Below are 18,676 nucleotides of genomic sequence, written 5' to 3'. Positions count from 1 at the left end.
AAAAAAAAAAAAGGGGGGTTGGGCACAGTGACTTGTGGTTGTAGTCCTAACCACTTGGGAGGCTGAGGCAGGAGGATCACTGAGGCCAAGAGTTGGAGGCTGCCGTGAGCTATGATTGTGCCACTACCCTCCAGCCTGGGTGACAGAGACCCTGCCTAAAATAATAATAATACATAAAAAGTAAGATTATTATCAGAGAGTCTTAGGGTGACAGTGAGAGGCAGCCTGGTGCAGGGGATAAGGCACAATTGGAATCTGCTAGACTGGGTTCAAATCCTAAGTCGGCCATTCATAGCATGAATAAATTAGAATTGGCTTAAATTAACATTCAAAATTTCAACGGGGTTAGGTAAATGCTTCCTTCTCACTTTTTCCACAGGAAGTGAGAAAGGTCTTGGCAAGGCCCGGGGAGGGAAGGGCGTGGGAATGAACGAGATCTAGAGAGTCTGTGCATTGGCAGAGAAGATAGTGTAACTAGCTGTGGCGCTGTGGCTGAAGGGTTGGTCCCCGGTGAGCTGCAGCCCTGCCCGCTGGCCGTGGGAGAGGGTTCAAACAAACGCAGGAAGCAACTCCCAGCCCCATAAAGATCTGTGACCCGCAGCCCCAGAACTGCCTGCCTTCCTGACTTCCGCTCCAGAGCAAAGGTCATTCAGCCGCTTGAATCAGCCTCCCGCCCCCCTTCCCCAACTTTGTTAACCTGATAAGGAAGGTCAGCACTCAAAGTCAAGAAGAGCCTCTTATCTTCCCCTGCGCTCTACAAATAGTTCCGTGAGAAAGATGGCCGGGAACTCGATCCTGCTGGCTGCTGTGTCTGTTCTCTCGGCCTGTCAGCAAAGTAAGAGGCATGGGAAGTTTGTGTGTGTGCGTGCGTGTGAGACGGGGATTGCGGGAGGGAGATTGCGAGGGAGGGAGGGAGATGGGTCCGGTGTTTTGCTTCCTACTCGCTCTTGCAGGTGGCTCTGGGTCCTCAGAGCAGTCTCCTCAGGGTCACCCGTGCTGCCTGCTCCCCTCCTTCCCAGGGACAAGCAGAGACTGAGAACATTCCAGAGGTTAGTTCTCCCAAGTGGAACGCTGTGGGGCCTCAGAGCTCACGACTCTGCATCATCCGTGGTTACTACCCACAACCCGTTCAAATGAGCATTATTAGTAGCCTGCTAACCTGCAGGAAGGGGTGTGAATATTACCAGAGTTCCAAAGGTAACGTTCCTGCGTCTAAACCTGGTTGTGATTTCTTGAACGCTGATGTTTTAGTTAATATGTTTTCTTAAACTGCCTATGGTGGTATGATTATCAGATTGAAAAAAGCCTCCTTCAAAAATATGAGCTTTAGATTAAGTAATTAGCTCTAAGTTTTAAAACAACTTCCCACTAGGATTATTCAATATATCCTGACTGCCTGGTTAAATAGAGGGCTTTTACTCCATGGGACTCACATTTGCTCAATTCATATTATCTTACCTACAGTGTCAGCTGGGGAAAGGGGTTGGAGCACAAGAGAGCAAGACTTCTTACCAAGCGTGCGTATTTCTTTATATTTTCAAGTGTACCTGTACCAGGAAATAGGGCTGTGCTGTAGACTGTTCAGGTCACACAAACAGCCAGAAGCAGGAAGGCCTCACAGCTAAGGATCCAGTCCAGGCCTCCCTGCATGCTAACATCTAGCCTAGCCAGCCTGTTTTGTGATTGTGTGGAGATCTTAAACCTTCAGACACACGTTTTGTGGTTTGATTCACAATCTGTCGTGGAAGAGAGCAGGATATTTGTTTCTAATTAAAGAAGCACTTAGATCTGTTAAAAGAAAAACCCTAGACAAATTACATTTAACTGAGTTTAATTGAGCAAAGAACAATTCACAGTTGGGCATGAGGAACCAGAATAGGTTTGGAGAGACTCTGGGGCTGCCACGTGGTAGATTTATGGATGGAAAAAGGAAAGTGACTTCCAGAAAATGGAAGCGTATAGTACACGATGTATGGAGGAACCTTTAGGCTGAACTTAAAATATGTCAGAAGGCAGCTTTAGGCTAAACCTAATTTAACAGGTCTAAGGCGACCCATCCTGACTCACAGGTGCTACCAAACCTGCATGTGCCTTTATCCTAGGCCTGCAGAGGGTACAGGAGCAGGTCCACAGATGCCCCAAGGCTTGCAGAGGCACTCATCCTCCCTATTTGCTGCTTGTGCAGGGAATTGTGTGAATGGGGGCCAGAATGTCAGGGGGCTGGATGGAGAGGGGTGGGTAGGGAGAGAGAGAAGAGACTGGGTGAATGATGATTCATGGTGAACAGGGAATGTTTAATGATAAGGTGTTAGGGCCAGGTGCGGTGGCTCACACTTGTAATCCCAGCACTTTGGGAGGACAAGGCAGGCAGATCACAAGGTCAGGAGTTCAAGACCAGCCTGGCCAACATGGTTTCATTGATATTTTGTATGGCCGGTGACACAGCCCCAGGAGATCCTAAGAACATGTGCCCAAAGAGGTCGGGCTACAGATTAGTTTTATGCATTTTAGGGAGACATAAGACATCAGTCAATTCATATAAGATGTACATTGGTTTGGTCCCAAAAGGTGGGACAACTGGAAGTGGGGCATGGGCTTCCAGGTCATAGCAGACTTAAAGATTTTCTGATTGACAATTGATTAAGAGTTTACTTACAGACCTCAAATCCACAGAAGGGAGTGTCTAAGTTAAGGGGTTGTGGAGGCCAAGGTTCTTACTATGCACATGAAGCTTTCAGGTACCAGGGTTTGGAGAGAATAGATTGTAAATGTTTCTTATGAGACTTAAAAAGGTGCCAGACTCTGTTAATTCTCTCCTGGATCAGAGAAAAGACCTGGAAAGGGAAAGAGATTTTCTGCTGAATGTAGACTTTTCTTGCAAGAGACAATTTTGCAGGACCATTTCAGAATATGACAAATATATTTTAGGGTAAAATACTTCAATTTCTTTCAAGGCTTACTATCTGCCATGTGATGCTATACTAGATTCAGGCTGGAATTTGGTGTCTTATTTCTACAAAAAGTCTTATGTGTTAGGTTTTTTGTTTTGTTTTGTTTTTTAAGACTGAGTTTCACTCTTGTTACCCAGGCTGGAGTGCAATGGCGTGATCTTGGCTCACCGCACCCTCCGTCTTCTGGGTTCAGGCAATTCTCCTGCCTCAGCCTCCTGAGTAGCTGGGATTACAGGCACGTGCCATCATGCCCAGCTAATTTTTTCTATTTTTAGTAGAGACAGGGTTTCACCATGTTGACCAGGATGGTCTCGTCTCTTGACCTCGTGATCCACCTGCCTTGGCCTCCCAAAGTGCTGGGATTACAGGCGTGAGCTACCGCGCCCAGCCCAAGTGTTAGGTTTTTTAAAGGGAAGGTGAGGGTTAAAGAAAGAGAGAGAGGGCGGCTTTCCAACAACACAGGTGTATTGCAAAAACCTGTGGAGGTAGGGGACCAGCTTAACGCCAGAGCCCCCCACTGCTTACAGGCTGGGATATGTATAGATGTGGGCAGGAGGGGTTTGGGCAGTGTGGCTTGCTGCCCTGGAGGATATTGATAAGATGTTCCTATGGTCAGGTAGTTTGGCCAGGGATGTTCCTTGGGCCCTTTGTCCAGCAGGATATGATAGGGATGTTCCTTCAGTTGGGCTTTTGCTTGGCAGGGTATGATAAGGATGCCCCCGGGCCTTGTGGTCAGGTGGCTGGGCAGGATGTTTCCCAGGGCCTGAACCCCAACGGAATCTTTCATTCTGACCAAGATCTGTGAAATGGCAGGGGGCTTACAAAATGGCGCAGTTTGGACTAACATTAAGGTCTGTTTTAATGTTAATGCTGGTCAGTTGTGTCTGAATTACTAAGGGAGGAGGATATAATGAGGCACATCTGACACCTCCTTCCCATTATGGTCTGAACTAATTTTTTAGTTTAACTTCAGAATGCTCTTGGCCTAGAGACAGACTCCATTGAGATGGTTGGGGGGCTTAGAATTTTAGTTTTGGTTTACAAAGGAGAGAGAGAGAATGCACGAGGGAGTTAGAAAGAGGAAGACACAACTGTTTTGCTGGCATTAGGAACCAGAATTTGCTGCCTTTGCAAGTCTAGTGTTCATGGAGTTGGGATACCATGTGCCATGGTTTTGAAGACAGACAGAGCTGTATCTGTCTGGTCTAGCCACTTCCCAGCTGGGTGTCCCTGTTCAGGATACACTGCCCTTCAATGTCACCATCAAAGAGGGTTTAATGGGACCCCTTGGAGGAAATCCTGCCATAGTGCCTGGCTCCATGTACGTGCTCAGCACTGTTGGTTCACATCCTAACATCCTTCTTCGAAGAGAGAGGCTTCTGCTGCATGGAGAGGTAGCCACAGGGTGAAGGAGCCCAGCTGGGGCTGGGTGGGGATCATAGGGGGTAAGGGGAAAAGAGAAAGCTTTTCCCTTCACCCTCTGAAGGTTCACCAAAAATCAACTGACAAAAGGCAGGTTAACAGGAGAAAGGGTATGGCAATTTATTTTAATATGCACAGTATGAGAGAATGATTGCCCAGTAATCCAAAGGGGTACAGTAGCTTATATACTATTCTTCACAGGGGAGGGAGGGGATGAGGAATGCAAACAATGCTTTTGAGTGGTAGCAAAAGATTATTAGGGAAGATGAATGGACTGGGAGACAAAGTAAACTTGTCAATGACTCTCTTCGGAACTTGATGGGCCAGAGGGGTAGGCTTAATCTGGTGGGAAAGTTCGTCCAGGTGTGTGCATTTGTCGGTCTTCTTTATTTATTTATTTATTTTTGAGATGGAGTCTGGCTCTGTCGACCAGGCTGGAGTGCAATGGCACAATCTTGGCTCACTGCAACCTCTGCCTCTGGAGTTCAAGCGATTCTCCTGCCTCTGCCTTCTAAGTAGCTGGGATTACAGGCACAAGCCACCACGCCCAGCTAAGTTTTGTATTTTTGGTTGCAACAGGGTTTCAACATATTGGTCAGGCTGGTCTCAAACTCCTAACCTCGTGATTGCTCACCTTGGCCTCCCGAAGTGCTGGGATTACAGGCTTGAGCCACCATGCCTGGCCTCCTTGGTCTTCTTTTCCACATGAGATAATGAGCTCTGAGGGAGGAGAGGGCAGGCAATTGTGTTTGTGTTAGGGAGTCTCGTTTTTAGGTAGATAAGGGAGCTTCAGAGGACTGCCCAGCCACATCCTGTGCCTTGGTAGAGACCACGGGTTGAGACAGGAGGCAGTGGAAGGGTCATAAGGGCCTTAAGGCCACTTGTTTAGTTCAGTTATATTCTAAGGTGCAAAATATTCTGCTTTCCTTCATGGGGGTTAACAGAAATGCCAAACTCTGTGAAGTCTTCTAAAGAGGATTATTCTGAGCCAGTATGAGTGACCCTGGCTCAGAGAAAACACAAACCCAAGAAGCCTTCAGTGGGTGATCCCAAGGTAACTGGGTTACAGTTTGGTTTTATACATTTTAGGGAGGCAGAAATTACAGGTGAAGACATAAATCAATACGTGGAAGGTATATACTGGTTCAATCCAAAAATGTGGGATATTTTGAAGCAGGGAGCATACAGGTTACAAGTGGACTCAGAGATTCTCAAATCTGCAGTTGGTTAAAAGAGTAAAACTTTGTTTGAAGACTTGACTTCAGCACAAAGAAATACTTACATTATGAGAAGGATGTGGCCGGTGTGGTGGTTCATGCCTGTAATCAAGCACTTTGGGTGACCAAGGTGGGCAGATTGCTTGAGCCCAGGAGTTCAAGACTAGTCTGGACAACATGACGAAATGCTGTCTCCATTAAAAATACAAAAAATTAGCCAAGTGTGGTGGTGCTCACCTGTAATCCTAGCTACTTGGGAGGCTGAGGTGGGAGAAGTGCTTGAGCCCATGGGCTACAGTGAGCCAAGATCATGCCACTGCACTCTAGACTGGGTAACAGTGAGACCCCACCTCAAAAAAAAAAAAAAAAAAAGATAAAGAGGTCAGTCATGTGATGCTATACCAGAGTCAGATTGGAAAGTAAGCCACATACTGGGTTAATTGAAAAGAACTGGCCTAGTAAGATTTGATGGTTTGTAGGGTGTGACTTAACCCTTTCCTTGCAAGGCCTTAGGTCTTGTGTACAATTTGGTGTCTTCTTGCTGCAGCCCGTTGTGTTTAGTCTTATGATCCCTATTTTAACCTTAATCCTGGACAGTTGTACTTAAGCTCCAAAAGGGAGGGGCACAACCAGGTGTGTCCTACCTCTTTCCCCTCAGACAGGGAATCCCGTTTTTCAGGTCTCTCTGGGGTTGCTTTGGCCAGGAGGGGGTCTGTTCAGTTGTTTGGGAGCTTAGGGTTTTATTTTTAGTTTAAAAGGGTCTCAGTTCACTCTCCTCAGCACATGTGCATCTCTGGAGAAAGCTAGGGAAAGAGGAAAGACAGGCAAAACTGAAGGACATTCTTCTCATGAGGTTTTAATCAACTCATAAGAAGGGAAATAAAGTTGAAACTCTACAGCACCCCACTCTCATCATGTATTCATCATATATATGTACATTTTTATTTTATTTTATTTATTTATTTTTGAGACAGAGTCAGGCTCTGTCCCCCAGGCTGTATGTAGCACAGTGGTGTGATCTCAGCTCACTGCAGCCTCTGCCTCTCAGGGTCAAGCAATTCTCCTGCCTCAGTCTCCTGAGTAACTGGAACTACAGGTGTGCCACCATGTCTGGCTAATTTTTTTTCTTGTTTTTTTGTTTTGTTTTGTTTTGAGATGGAGTCTCATTCTGACCTAGGCTGTAGCACAGTGGTGTAATCTCGGCTCACTGGAACCTCTGGGTTCAAGCGATTCTCCTGTCTCAGCCGCTTGAGTAGCTGGGACTACTGGCATGTGCCACTGCACCTGGCTAATTTTTGTATTTTTAGTAGAGATGGGGTTTCAGTATGTTGGTCAGGCTGGTGTTGAACTTTTGACCTCAGGCGATCCACCCGCCTCAGCCTCCCAAAGTGCCACTGCACCTGGCCCTACTCTCATCACATTATTCCAAAAATAGCCGTGGTCTCCCTGAGGCCCCTGGCCTGAGAGAACAGAAGGGATTCTATCCCTTGGGGCTGGAGCTGAGCCCAGCTGAATCCTCTTTCTTGGGGCTGGGTTGGGAGTAGGTGGGCTGTCTCAGCACCTCTTCCATTTACTGAAGCTCATACCTCACACTTGCTAGTGTCACAAACAATGCCCACCAGATGCCATTCACCTAAAAAGATAGCAATTTTGAAGCTTGCTTACAGCCTCATTTTGAAGCTCTAGGCTCTTGTGCATTCCTAATTCATAAATCTAGGAGCAGATATCTTTCATTATTTCCATTTTATAGGTGGAAGCAAGAAGATTTGTCAAATGTTTTCTGCAAGGCTGTGAAGCAAGTTAGAAGCAATGGTAACAGCAGGTGCAGAGTGGCCAACTCCTCATTTCCCCCTCAGTGGACAAATCCCCCCTTTTTTTTGGCACTAGCCAAGCTCATGAGTTATTGGCCTCTCCAGATTGATGGTGTCCTGGGGGGATGGAGCCCAGGGTTGGAGACGGTCAGGGCCCATCCCGTACATTCCTTCTATTTACTCTGCTCTCTTAGCCTGCAGAATGAATGAGAAAAACTCTAATCCTAAACATTTACACAGTTGTTGTTGTTGTTTTTTTGACTTGGAGTCTCAGACAGGAGTGCGGTGGTGCAATCTCAGCTCACTGCAACCTCTGCCTCCCAGGTTCCAGTGAATTTCCTGCCTCAGTCTCCCAAGTAGCTGGGACTATAGGTGTGCACCACCACACCCAGTTAATTTTTGTATTTTTAGTAGAGATGGGGTTTCACCGTGTTGGCCAGGATGGTCTCGAACTCTTGACCTTAAGTGATCTGCTTGCCTTGGCCTCCCAAAGTGCTGGGGTTACAGGCGTGACCCACCGTATACTTTAGATATTCAGTGACAATGTTTAAATCCTAAACAACAGCTTATTTGTAGCAGAAGGGAGCATAGGGGAAGGTAAGAGTCTGCTTTGAGAACCCTTGCTACACCAGGATCAATATTGACTGACTTCTTGTGAGAGGGGAGATCGTCTCCTGTTCAGTCGGAAACACACTGCCCCTAATTTTCTAACCCAGGGAGAGACCGAAGCTACATACTTGGTATGGAATTTTTAAAGGAACTCATTTTTAAAACATTAGCATGTAGGAAACAGATATTGAGGTGCTAAAACCAGTCAGACAAGGGGATAGTGTGGGAGACAAATGGTGAGGAGCTAAAACTGAAAGAATAATGTGAAGGGAAATAATAGATGCTGTAAACCAACTGAACATAGGTCCATTTGCCCAGCACACAGAAGCAAACACCAGCACCAGGATATGCAGTGACAGAAAGTGAGGCATTGATTGAGGGTGCCAAGCAAGGAGAACTGGGTACTAACGCCTAAGACCTTAAATCCCCAATGGCTTTCAACCAAGGGTTTTACAATTTTATTTATGTTATTACTATTATTTGAAACAGGGTCTCACTCTGTCACCCAGGTTGGAGTGCAACCACTCCAGCTCACTGCAACCTTGTCCTCCCAGGCTTAAGCAATCCTGCCTACTCAGCCTCCTGAGTAGCTGGGACCATTGCCACACCTGGTTAATTTTTTTATTTGTATTCTGTAGACATGGGGTCTCACTATGTTGTCCAGGCTGGTCTCAAACTCCTGGGCTCAAGCAATCCTCCCGCCTCAGCCTCCCAAAATGCTGTGAATTACAGGTGTGAGCCACCATGCCTAGATGGGTTTTTAAAATTTGTTTTATAGAGACAGGGTCACACTATGTTGCCCAGGCTGGTCTTGATCTCCTAGTCTCAAGTAATTCTCCCACCTCAGCCTCCCAGAGTGCTGGATTACAGGTGTGAGCAACCACTCCTGGCCCAAGCAAGAGTTTTTAAAGGCAAGGGTACATTTCAGGAAAGCAGGGGGTATAGGAAAATCATAATAAATCAATATATGGAGGTTATACCTTGGTTTGGCCCCAAAAGGCAGGATACCTTAACAGAGGGACTTACAGGTCACAGGTGGATACAGAGATTCTTTGGTTTGCAATTGGTTAAGAAAGCAAAGCTTTGTCTAAAAACTTGGGGTCAGCAGAAATATTAAGGTTCTAAACCAAAAAGTATGTGAGACAAGTTTCAATCAATTTAGAAAATTTATTTTGCCAAGGTTAAGGATGTGCCCATGACACAGCCTCGGAGGGTCTGTGTCAACAGGTGCCCCAGGTGGTCAGGGCACAGCCTGGTTTTATACATTTTAGGGAGGCATGAGACATCAATCCATATATGTCAGATGTACATTGGTTCAGTCCAGAAAGGAGAGACAACTCAAAGTGGGGAGGGGCATCAGGTCATAGGTAGATAGGAGACATTCTTTTGAGTTTCTGATTAGCCTTTTACTGAATCAAAGGAAGCAATCAAATATGTACTTAAGTGAGCAGAGGAATCACTTTGAGTTCTGTCTGTCCTTTGTCGAAAAGGAATTTCCTTGTGGGTAAATCATGAGGGAGATATGTAGCTTTTTTTTTTCTTTTTAAATCTGGGGCTGGATGCAGTGGCTCACACCTATAATCCCAACACTTTAAGAGGCCAAGGTGGGCAGATCATTTGAGGTCAGGAATTTGAGACCAGCCTAGCCAACATGGTGAAACCCTAGCTCTACTAAAAATACAAAATATTAGCTGGGCATGGTGGCATATGCCTATAATCCCAGCTATTCGGGAAGCTGAGGTAGGAAAATTGCTTGAACCTGGGAGGCAGAGATTGCAGTGAGCTGAGATTACACCACTGCACTCCAGCCTGGGCAATAAAGTGAAACTCTATCTTAAAAAAAAAAAAAAATCTTTGTAGCTATTTTGTCCAGTGCAGTTCCCAACCTGACTTTTCCCTTTGGCTTAGTGATTTGGGGGTCCCAAGATTTATTTTCCTTTCACAAGGTTTAACCTGTGTGTGTAATTCTCTGCAGGCCCCTCAGGGAGAAATTTAGACTGGGGAATAGTGGTCAGAATTCAGTGCTCACAGTGGTCAGCATTTTCTGTCTGGGTAGGGGTCCTGGTTTCTAAGATACAACTCAGGAACCTACATTAAGACGTTTTCTTTAGTGTCTGTAGGGAACTGAACATTGTGTAACTCTATCTTATTTGGGTGACTATTACTTAAACTATTGTTACCTTCTCATTTAGCAGGTCTGAGGCTAGCAAGGTGCCTGGAATTTCCCTTGAAGGAACTTGAGGTTTTCTTTATTTCCATGCTTGAGGGGGCTGGCAGGCCCCTAAGAGTGTTCCTTGCTCTGTCCCAATGCCAGTTTATTATGGGGTGAAAAGAGGGAGTTAAGGACAGGAGGCAGGACCTACTGATGGTTCCAAAGCTGCCACAGGAGGAAGTGTGGATGTGCAGGTGAAAGAAGTCCACAGAACTCATCACAAGGTGAAGGTGCTCTCAGGCATCAGAACTGATTATCTGATGAAGTGAAGAAGAAGAAAGTCATACTGTTTTATAACAGGGAAACTTAGACAGGCAGGGAGCCATCATCCCCAGAAGTTTTCTTGTACTTGCTGGGCAGGGTGTCAGAGCCCTAGCAGTGGAAAGTGATTGGCCTGCAGGGAATAAGAATTTACCGACAACGGTATAGGTTTGAAAAGGAAAGTTTTATTAGATTGAGAGAAAGCTGCAGAAGAGTGCAGCGGGGCGCCTCAGCAAGAGGATGGAGCATGCCGGGGAGGATTTTCCTTAGGGGTGTTTATGGATCTTAAAGCAGGAGCTTAAGGGTAATTGGGACCATATTAGCCACATATGTCATGATAAATGATTATATTTGTAGACATTTTGGTGTCGTAACGTCAGCAAATTGTACAATGAGCTTCATCATGCATGCATCCCAGAGATGTATAGATATAGAGAAATTCCAGTTACATATAAATTTTGGGAAAAGAAGCCTGGACCGGCTTTAGATATAGGGAAGTCTAATTACTCCTAAACTCCTCAGATAAAGAGTTCTGCCTCTGGATGATCTGCTTCATGGCCACAAGGTGGTCTTCGCTCTCTTTAGTGGCCCCTCCCTCCTGGCCTCCTCATCTCCAGGCAATGTTTATGTCACTATAGATTCATTAGCATTCTGAGAATTTTATATAGGTGAGCCGGGCGCTGTGGCTCATGCCTGTAATCCCAGCAATTTAGGAGGCCGAGGCAGGCAGATCACGAGGTTAAGAAATCGAGACCATCCTGGCCAACATGGTGAAACCTCATCTCTACTAAAAAAATACAAAAATTAGCTGGGCATGGTGGCGCACACCTGTAGTCCCAGCTACTTGGGAGGCTGAGGCAGGAGAATTGCTTGAACCAGGAGGTGGAGGTTGCAGTGATTGCACCATTGCACTCCAGCCTGGCACCTGGCGACAGAGCAAGACTGTCTCAAAAAAAAAAAAAAAAAAGAATTTTATATAAGTGAAATATACAGTAGTAGTATTCTTTTTTTTTAATCCTTGCTTTCATTCAGCATAATTATTTTGAGATTCGCTCATTTTTTTGGGATATCAATCATTTATTCCTTTTTCTTACCATTAAGTATTATCCCATTGTAGGGCTATATCATGATTTATTTATCTACTCACTTGTTGATGGACACTCATATGAGTCAGGGTTCTCCAGAGAAACAGAATCAATACATACACTCACATATAGACATACACACGGAGAATTATTTTAAGGAATTGGCTGACACAATTGTGGGGGCTGGCAAGTCTGAAATCTGCAGGAAAGGCTGGTAGGCAAAAGTTGATGTTACAATCTGGAGTTGAAGGCAGTCTGGAGGCAGAAGTCCTTTTTCTTTGGGGGAACTCAGTCTTACCTCCTAGGGCCTTCAACTGATTGGATGAGGCCATCCACATTAAGTAGGGTAATCTGCTTTCCTTGAAGTCAGTTGATTTCAGTATTAATCACATCTAAAAAGTACCTTCACAGCAACATCTCGGCTGGTGTTTGACCAAACAACTAGGCGCCATATGCTAGCCAAGTTGATGCATAAAATTAGCCATCACAGAGTTGTTCCTAGTTTTTGGCTATTATAAATAAAGCTGCTGTGCATATTTGTGTACAATTCTTTGTACTGAAGGAAATAAAAATATTTTACTCCAAGATCTACTTCTTTGACAGAGTTTGAAGTGGTGCTGCAAAGCTGTCTTTTCTGGGGGAACTGTGCATTGTGGAGAATCTCCATTAATACAGCCAGGCCTTCCCTGTCCAGATCTGGGAGAGAGTAATGGAGTCTGACACCCGTAAAGATCTGGAGGAAACACTTACCATCTATTTTCTGAGGGCTGCTATCTGTGAGATTTCATCTACATAACATGATCCCCTTTGCTAGCTGAGCCTCCTCTTCTTCCCCTCCCATATCCTGTCTTGCCACTAAAACCTGACTTACCACCATAAGCTTTGTTTTTGTTTTTATTTTAAGATGGAGTCTTGCTGTGTCACTCAGGCTGGAGTGCAATGGCGCAATCTTGGCTCACTGCCATCTCCTTCAGAGTTCAAGCAATTCTCCTCCCTCAGCCTCTCGAATAGCTAAGACTACTGGTGTGTGCCAACATGCCTGGCTAATTTTTTGTATTTTAGTAGAGATGGGGTTTCACCATGTTGACCAGGCTGGTCTTCAATTCCTAACCTCAAGTGATCCACCCCCCTTGGCGTCCTGAAGTGCTGGGATTACAGGTGTGAGCCACTGCGCTCGGCCCCATAAGCTGCTTTTCTTGGCCATGTTCTGAGCCTGCGTTGTTTCTGTGAACCCAAAATATCTGCTAGGTCTCAACCAATTTAGAAAGTTTACTTTGTCAAGGTTAAGGATGTGCCTGTGACACAGCCTCAGGAGGTCCTGATGACCCGTGCCCAAAGTGGTCAGGGTACGGCTTGCTTTTATACATTTTAGAGGGATTATGAAACATCAATCAATATGTGTAAGATGTACATTGGTTTGGTCCAGGTAAGGCAGGACAACTCAAAGCAGGGGCTTCCAGGTCATAGGTAGAGAAGAGATAACGGTTGCATTCTTTTGAGTCCTTGATAAGCCTTTAACTAAATATACAATTTAGTCTGGCTCAGTTAATCTGCATTTTTACATAAACAATAGGGCAGAGGAAGCAATCAGATGTGTGTTTGTCTCAGGTGAGCGGAGGGATAACTTTCTGTCCAGCACCTGTGAAGATAAGCTTTTCCTTGTGGGCAAATTGTGCTTGGTAATTATCTTATTTAGGAAGTAAAATGGGAGACAGGTTTGCCTGCTGTATTTCTCAGCTTGACTTTTCCCTTGCTTAGTGATTTTGAGGTCCTGAGATTTATTTTCCTTTCATATTTCTGTGACCCTAAAATGGCATATTACGGTGGCTTATGCCTGTAATCCCAGCACTTTGGGAGGCCAAGGTGGGTGGATCACCTGAGGTCAGGAGTTTAAGACCAGCCTGGCCAACATGGTGAAACCCCATCTCTACTAAAAATGAAAAAATTAGCTGGGCATGGTGGCACACCAGTAATCCCAGCTACCTGTGAGGCTGAGGCAGGGGAATCACTGAGAAATGGAGGTTGCAGTGAGCTGAGATCACACCACTGCACTCCAGCCTGAGTGACAGAGCAAGACTCTGTCTTGGGGGGAAAAAAAAAAAAAAAGAAAGATGGCATATGACTGCTGTACCTCACTGTGGGGCTGGGTCTTTGTTCTGAGGGCTCGTATGTATACATATGAAACAAATGTGTGTGATTTAACTTCTGTTAATTAATCTGCCTCATGTCAGTGATTTTCACTGAACCTCCATGGGGCCAAGGGCTTTGGCCCCTACGGTATGGACACAGGGTTTCATTTCTCTTAGGGAAATACCTATGAGTGGAATGACTGGGTTATACATTTGTGGTATGTCTAACTAAAAGACTCCCTTCCAAACTGTTTTTCAAAGTGGTTGGACCATTTTACATTCCCACCAGCAGAGTGTGAGAGTTCTGATTGCTCTCATATCGTCGCCTGTCTTTTTTAATTGGTATCATCTGTCTTTGTAATTTTAGACATTCTAATAGGTATGTAGTACTATCTAATCGTAATTTAAATTTGCATTTCACTGATGATAATGATGTGCCCCATCTTTAACACAACATTTCACTTTACTTGCAGGTTATTTTGCTTTGCAAGTTGGAAAGGCAAGATTAAAATACAAAGTCACGCCCCCAGCCGTCACTGGATCACCAGAGTTTGAGAGAGTATTTCGGGCGCAGTAAGTAATGCTTCTTCCACCCTTCATGGCTCTGTGCCTGCCATAGAGATAGAATTCCTGATTAGGCGGAAAGGGTATGAAGAAGACTAACTTCATGTGCAACATCTAGTTATAACAAGTCACTCTTCACAGCCAGGACCCTTCTCAGAATCCATAAAGTTTAAAGGGTTTGGTGCACAATGTCTCTGCCCTCATCTATGACCAATTCAGCAGGGCATATTTACAGAAAAGGCTGGGATCTCAAGAGGGACTGCCGTGTCTCCCAAGCATGGTCGCTGGGTCAGAGAAGCCCCCTGGAGCCTTGTGAGAATGTAATAGTCTGAAGTTGGATTAGTTATGCTACAATTTTCTATTTTCATTCTTTCTTCCCTATTTCAAAACAGAGGTAGATCACTATTAATCTTCTACTGGATTCTCCATGAACCATTTCTTAAAACCAGAAACCTGGAAGAATGAGAAAGCGTTCCAGCTCACATGGATGAGCCATGTTTTTGATCATCTTGTCCTCCTTGTTTTCTCAGACCCAGACAGAATGTTCCACCATAAACACTGTGAACTTGCCTGCTGCGAGACGCTGGGGCTTCCTTTATATTTCATCTCCCAAAATAGTTGCTTTAAAAAACATTTCATGCTTCACGACTGAGATGTCATTGGGTTCTTTTGTTAATATCTTGGGATTTTTCCTTCATGTTTATGAGTGAGCTTGGTCTGTACTTTGCCTTTCTTATATTGTTCTTGTCTCATTTTGATACAAATGAACCTAGTCTCAAATGAGTTGGAGGAAGCATCCTGTTCTATTTTCTCAGAGAATTTTAATAAGATGGGAAGAGTGTGTTCCTTCAAGGTTGTGTGGAACTTGCCTTAAAATAATCCGGGCCTGATGTTTTTCTTGTGGAAAATTTTTAAATTATAGGATTTGCATTCTTTAATGATTATTGGACTAGTCAGGCTTTTTATTACATCTTGAATCAATTTTGGCAGGCCATGGTCCTTGAGATGATAGTACTGGTCTCTTGATTACCCACTTGCTCCAAGGAGGGTTTTACAGACGACTCCCTAGGCTTGAAAGTGTGGGGTGAATACCACTGAGAGTACACAAGATAATTGTAAGAGGTGTGTAGACTTGCTTTTAAATAACATTGAACATGATGAGAAGTCATTCTCATTTCAATTATCTTTTGAATCCTGATGGTTATGTCAAGTGGAAAGTATTGGTTTGGAGCCAGCATGTCCCACACCTCAAAATTAATGTTTATTTTTATCAGAGTAATACATGTACGTGATCTGAAAATAAAGTGGGATTACAGGTTTTTATGACAATAAATAACTCTTCCTTGTCCCTACTTCCTCTCACCCTCTGGCTATCCCTAGAAATAACCCCTTTTGACTACTACTATGGGTATTTACTTCTGTATTTCTAAACATTATACTTTCACTGTTTATTGATTCACAAATTTTAGACATTGTCAGCTGGCCTCTTTTTATGGAGGAAAAAATTTCATGCTCCTTCCTCCTTTCCTTACCTGATCCTTTCAGTTACATTATACTCTGTTGAAGTAAATCAGTAGCCAATGTTCATATTATTGTGATTAAGTAAATAATGTTGAAAGCAGAGCCAAATAGTATACGGTGGTTACATTTCCTTTCTGTGCCATTTTTTCCCCTAGGGTTAATAATTGTCTCTATTTCTTTGCTTACTTAGTTTTATTCCTAAATCTTCTGCAGAACTGAAATCTCCTTCTGTTAAATTCAAATGCATCAGATAATCTAGTAATATGTTTTTCTGTCTTGGAGTCATTTCTGCCTGAGTTCTCCTGTTTTCGTTCCGAGCTGCGGGATACTCTTGGCGCTGGTTGCACAGCTGCTATCCTGGGGCTTGGTTACACATGTTTCTTTCTTTCTTTTTTTTTTTTTTTGCCAATCAGTTTGAGCTTATAAGGTTGCTCAGGTTAGCCTTGAACTCATGACCTCGCCTTCGCAAGCGCCATGACCTCCGGCCGGAGCCACTTTGGACCCCTCTTTTTTTTTTTTTCTTGAGATGGAGTTTCGCTTTTGTTGCCCAGGCCGGAGTGCAATGGTGCAATCTCGGCTCACTGCAAGCTTCGCCTCCCGGGTTCAAGCGATCCTCCTGCCTCAGCCTCCCAAGTAGCTGGGATTACAGGTGCCCACCACCATGCCCAGCTAATTTTTTGTATTTTCAGTACAGATGGGGTTTCACTGTGTTGGCCAGGCTGGTCTCGAACTCCTGACCTCAGGTGATCCACCTGCCTCAGCCTCCCAAAGTGCTGGGATTATAGGCGTGAGCAACCGTGCCGGGCTCACACATACATTTCTATATTTAAAATTCTTACCCTCAGAGTTTTGAAAAAATTTGTTCCATGACTTCCTAGTTTCTGTTGATGTTGTTGAGATGTTCTGTGCTATTCTGATTCTGGACCTTTTGTTTGGAAGCTACGGAAACTTCAGGATCTTGCCTGAAGATGTTAATGGCATTGTGCTTGCTAAGAGGTTTTCTTCACTGCGCTCAACCCTAGGCGAGGCTTTCACAGCCTGAAAACTCATGTCCTTCTGTTTTAGAATTTTTTTGGTTTTGAGACAGGTTCTCACTCTCTTGCCCTGGGTAGAGTGCAATGGCAGGATCTTGACCTGCCAGGCTCAGGCAATCCTCCTACCTCTGTCTCCCGAGTAGCCAGGACTACAGGGCCATGCTACGATGCTCTGCTAATATTTGTATTTTTTGGTAGAGATGAGGTTTCACCATGTTGCCCAGGCTGGTCTCCAACTCCTGAGCTCAAGCAATCTGCCAACCCTGGCCTCCCAAAGTGCTGGGACTAGAGGTGTGAGCCACTACTCCTGGCCCAGGATATTTTTAAATATTATTTTCCCCCCAAATTTCCTCTCCTTCAGTTCTCGATTCTTTTATTCTTAAAACACATACTAGTTGTGTGTGAACTTCTAGGACGGATCCTCTAGTTTTCTTTCATCTTCAGGTTTTTATATTTTTGGATTTTTGTTCTTTCACAGGAATTTCCTCAACTTCTAACTTTTTACTGAAATTTCAGATGTCATAATTTTAATTTCCAATAACATATTTTATTTTCTATTTTTTTTAGTTGTTGGTGCTGATGTTAAACCATCACTTTTTAAATTTCAATGATGCAGTTTATTCTCTTATATTTGAGGATTTTAATTATAATTTAAAAAATTCTCTGTCACATTTCTCTTCCTTCCAAGTGCCTTCTTGCCTATTTTGGCCTTTGTCTTTCATCTGTATTTATTATTTACCCATTAAGTATTTGCCAAGCACCTCCATGTACTGGGCGTTGTTGTAATAGCTTGGCCTAGATCCATGAACAAATCCAACAAAAATCCTTTCCCTCTTGGAGTTTACCGAGGAAGCCAGAAAATAAATAAACAATAAACAGATGATATTATAAGCAAATAATGTAAGCTGGGGATGGTAGCTCACATCTGTAATCCCAGGGACTCAGAAGGCTCAGGCAGGGAGGACTGCTTAAGGGCAGGAGTTCAAAAGCAGCCTGGGCAACACAGCAAGACCCCCTCTCTGTATTAAAATTTTTTTAAAAATTAGGCACCTGTGGTGGTGCATACCTAGCTACTTGGGAGGCTGAAGTGGGAGGATTGGTTGAGCCTAGGAGTTCAAGGCTTGAGTGAGCCATGATCATGCCACTATACTCCAGCCTGGGCAACAGAAAAAGACCCCAACTCAAAAAAAAAAAAAAAAAGAGAAAATCATATACTGTCTTAGAAGGTAATTAGTGCCAAAAAAAAGAAAAGAAAAGACAAAGGATAGCATTGTAAGAGGGTATGGGTGGGTTCCTGGCAGGGGGTGAGTTGTGTGGTCTGTGGTGTACAATATGGCCATGGGTGTAGGTCCCATTGAGAAGGTGGCATTTCTGAACATGTAGAGAAAGAGCTCTTGGATCAGAAAGAATAGTCAGGGAGAATCTCCTAACTGGAGATATGCCTAGTAGGTTAGTCAGGAGGTCAGGGGACTGCAGAGGAGGAGCCTGGCAGGGAGTAGGAGGACAAGTCAGAGAGGTTATGGATGGCTGGGTCACACTGGGCCTTAAAGACCACTGTCTGCTTTGCTGAGAAGAGTCTGAATGGAGGCATTGGGAGGAGCAGAAAATTCATTTAGAAAGCTATAGCAACAATCCCGGCAAGAAATGATGATGGCTGTATGGCAGAATTTTTGCTCCTTAGCTCAGCTAGAACTGGGTTCTCGTCACGTGGCCAGGAAAGGTTAGGTGCGTGGACACATTGAAGGGTGAGTAGAGTAGAATTTATTGGATGTTAAAAAAAAAAAAAAAAAAACTCTCAGGAAAGCGGGAGGGGATCCTACTCACACATTGATTCCAGGTCACCACCACGAGCTGAAGAGA

General features: G+C 44.4%; 1 protein-coding gene across 7 annotated transcripts in view; it reads left to right on the top strand.

The window, feature by feature from the left end:
• The first annotated feature begins 467 nt into the window (after positions 1 to 467).
• Positions 468 to 18,676, top strand: part of MGST2 (microsomal glutathione S-transferase 2) — a 65,833-nt gene continuing 47,624 nt past the window's right edge. For all 7 annotated transcript variants that reach the window (XM_035292922.3, XM_035292920.3, XM_054252909.2 and 4 more), the window contains exons 1-2: positions 468 to 835; positions 14,171 to 14,270. In XM_035292922.3, coding sequence (XP_035148813.1) covers positions 778 to 835; positions 14,171 to 14,270 — 158 coding nt within the window. In that variant the 5' untranslated portion in view covers positions 468 to 777. The remainder of the gene's footprint in view (positions 836 to 14,170; positions 14,271 to 18,676) is intronic.

This window comes from Callithrix jacchus, chromosome 3 (assembly GCF_049354715.1).
Source record: "Callithrix jacchus isolate 240 chromosome 3, calJac240_pri, whole genome shotgun sequence".
Classification (NCBI taxonomy): Eukaryota; Metazoa; Chordata; class Mammalia; order Primates; family Cebidae; genus Callithrix; species Callithrix jacchus.
This window is presented reverse-complemented; position numbering and strand designations above follow the sequence as displayed.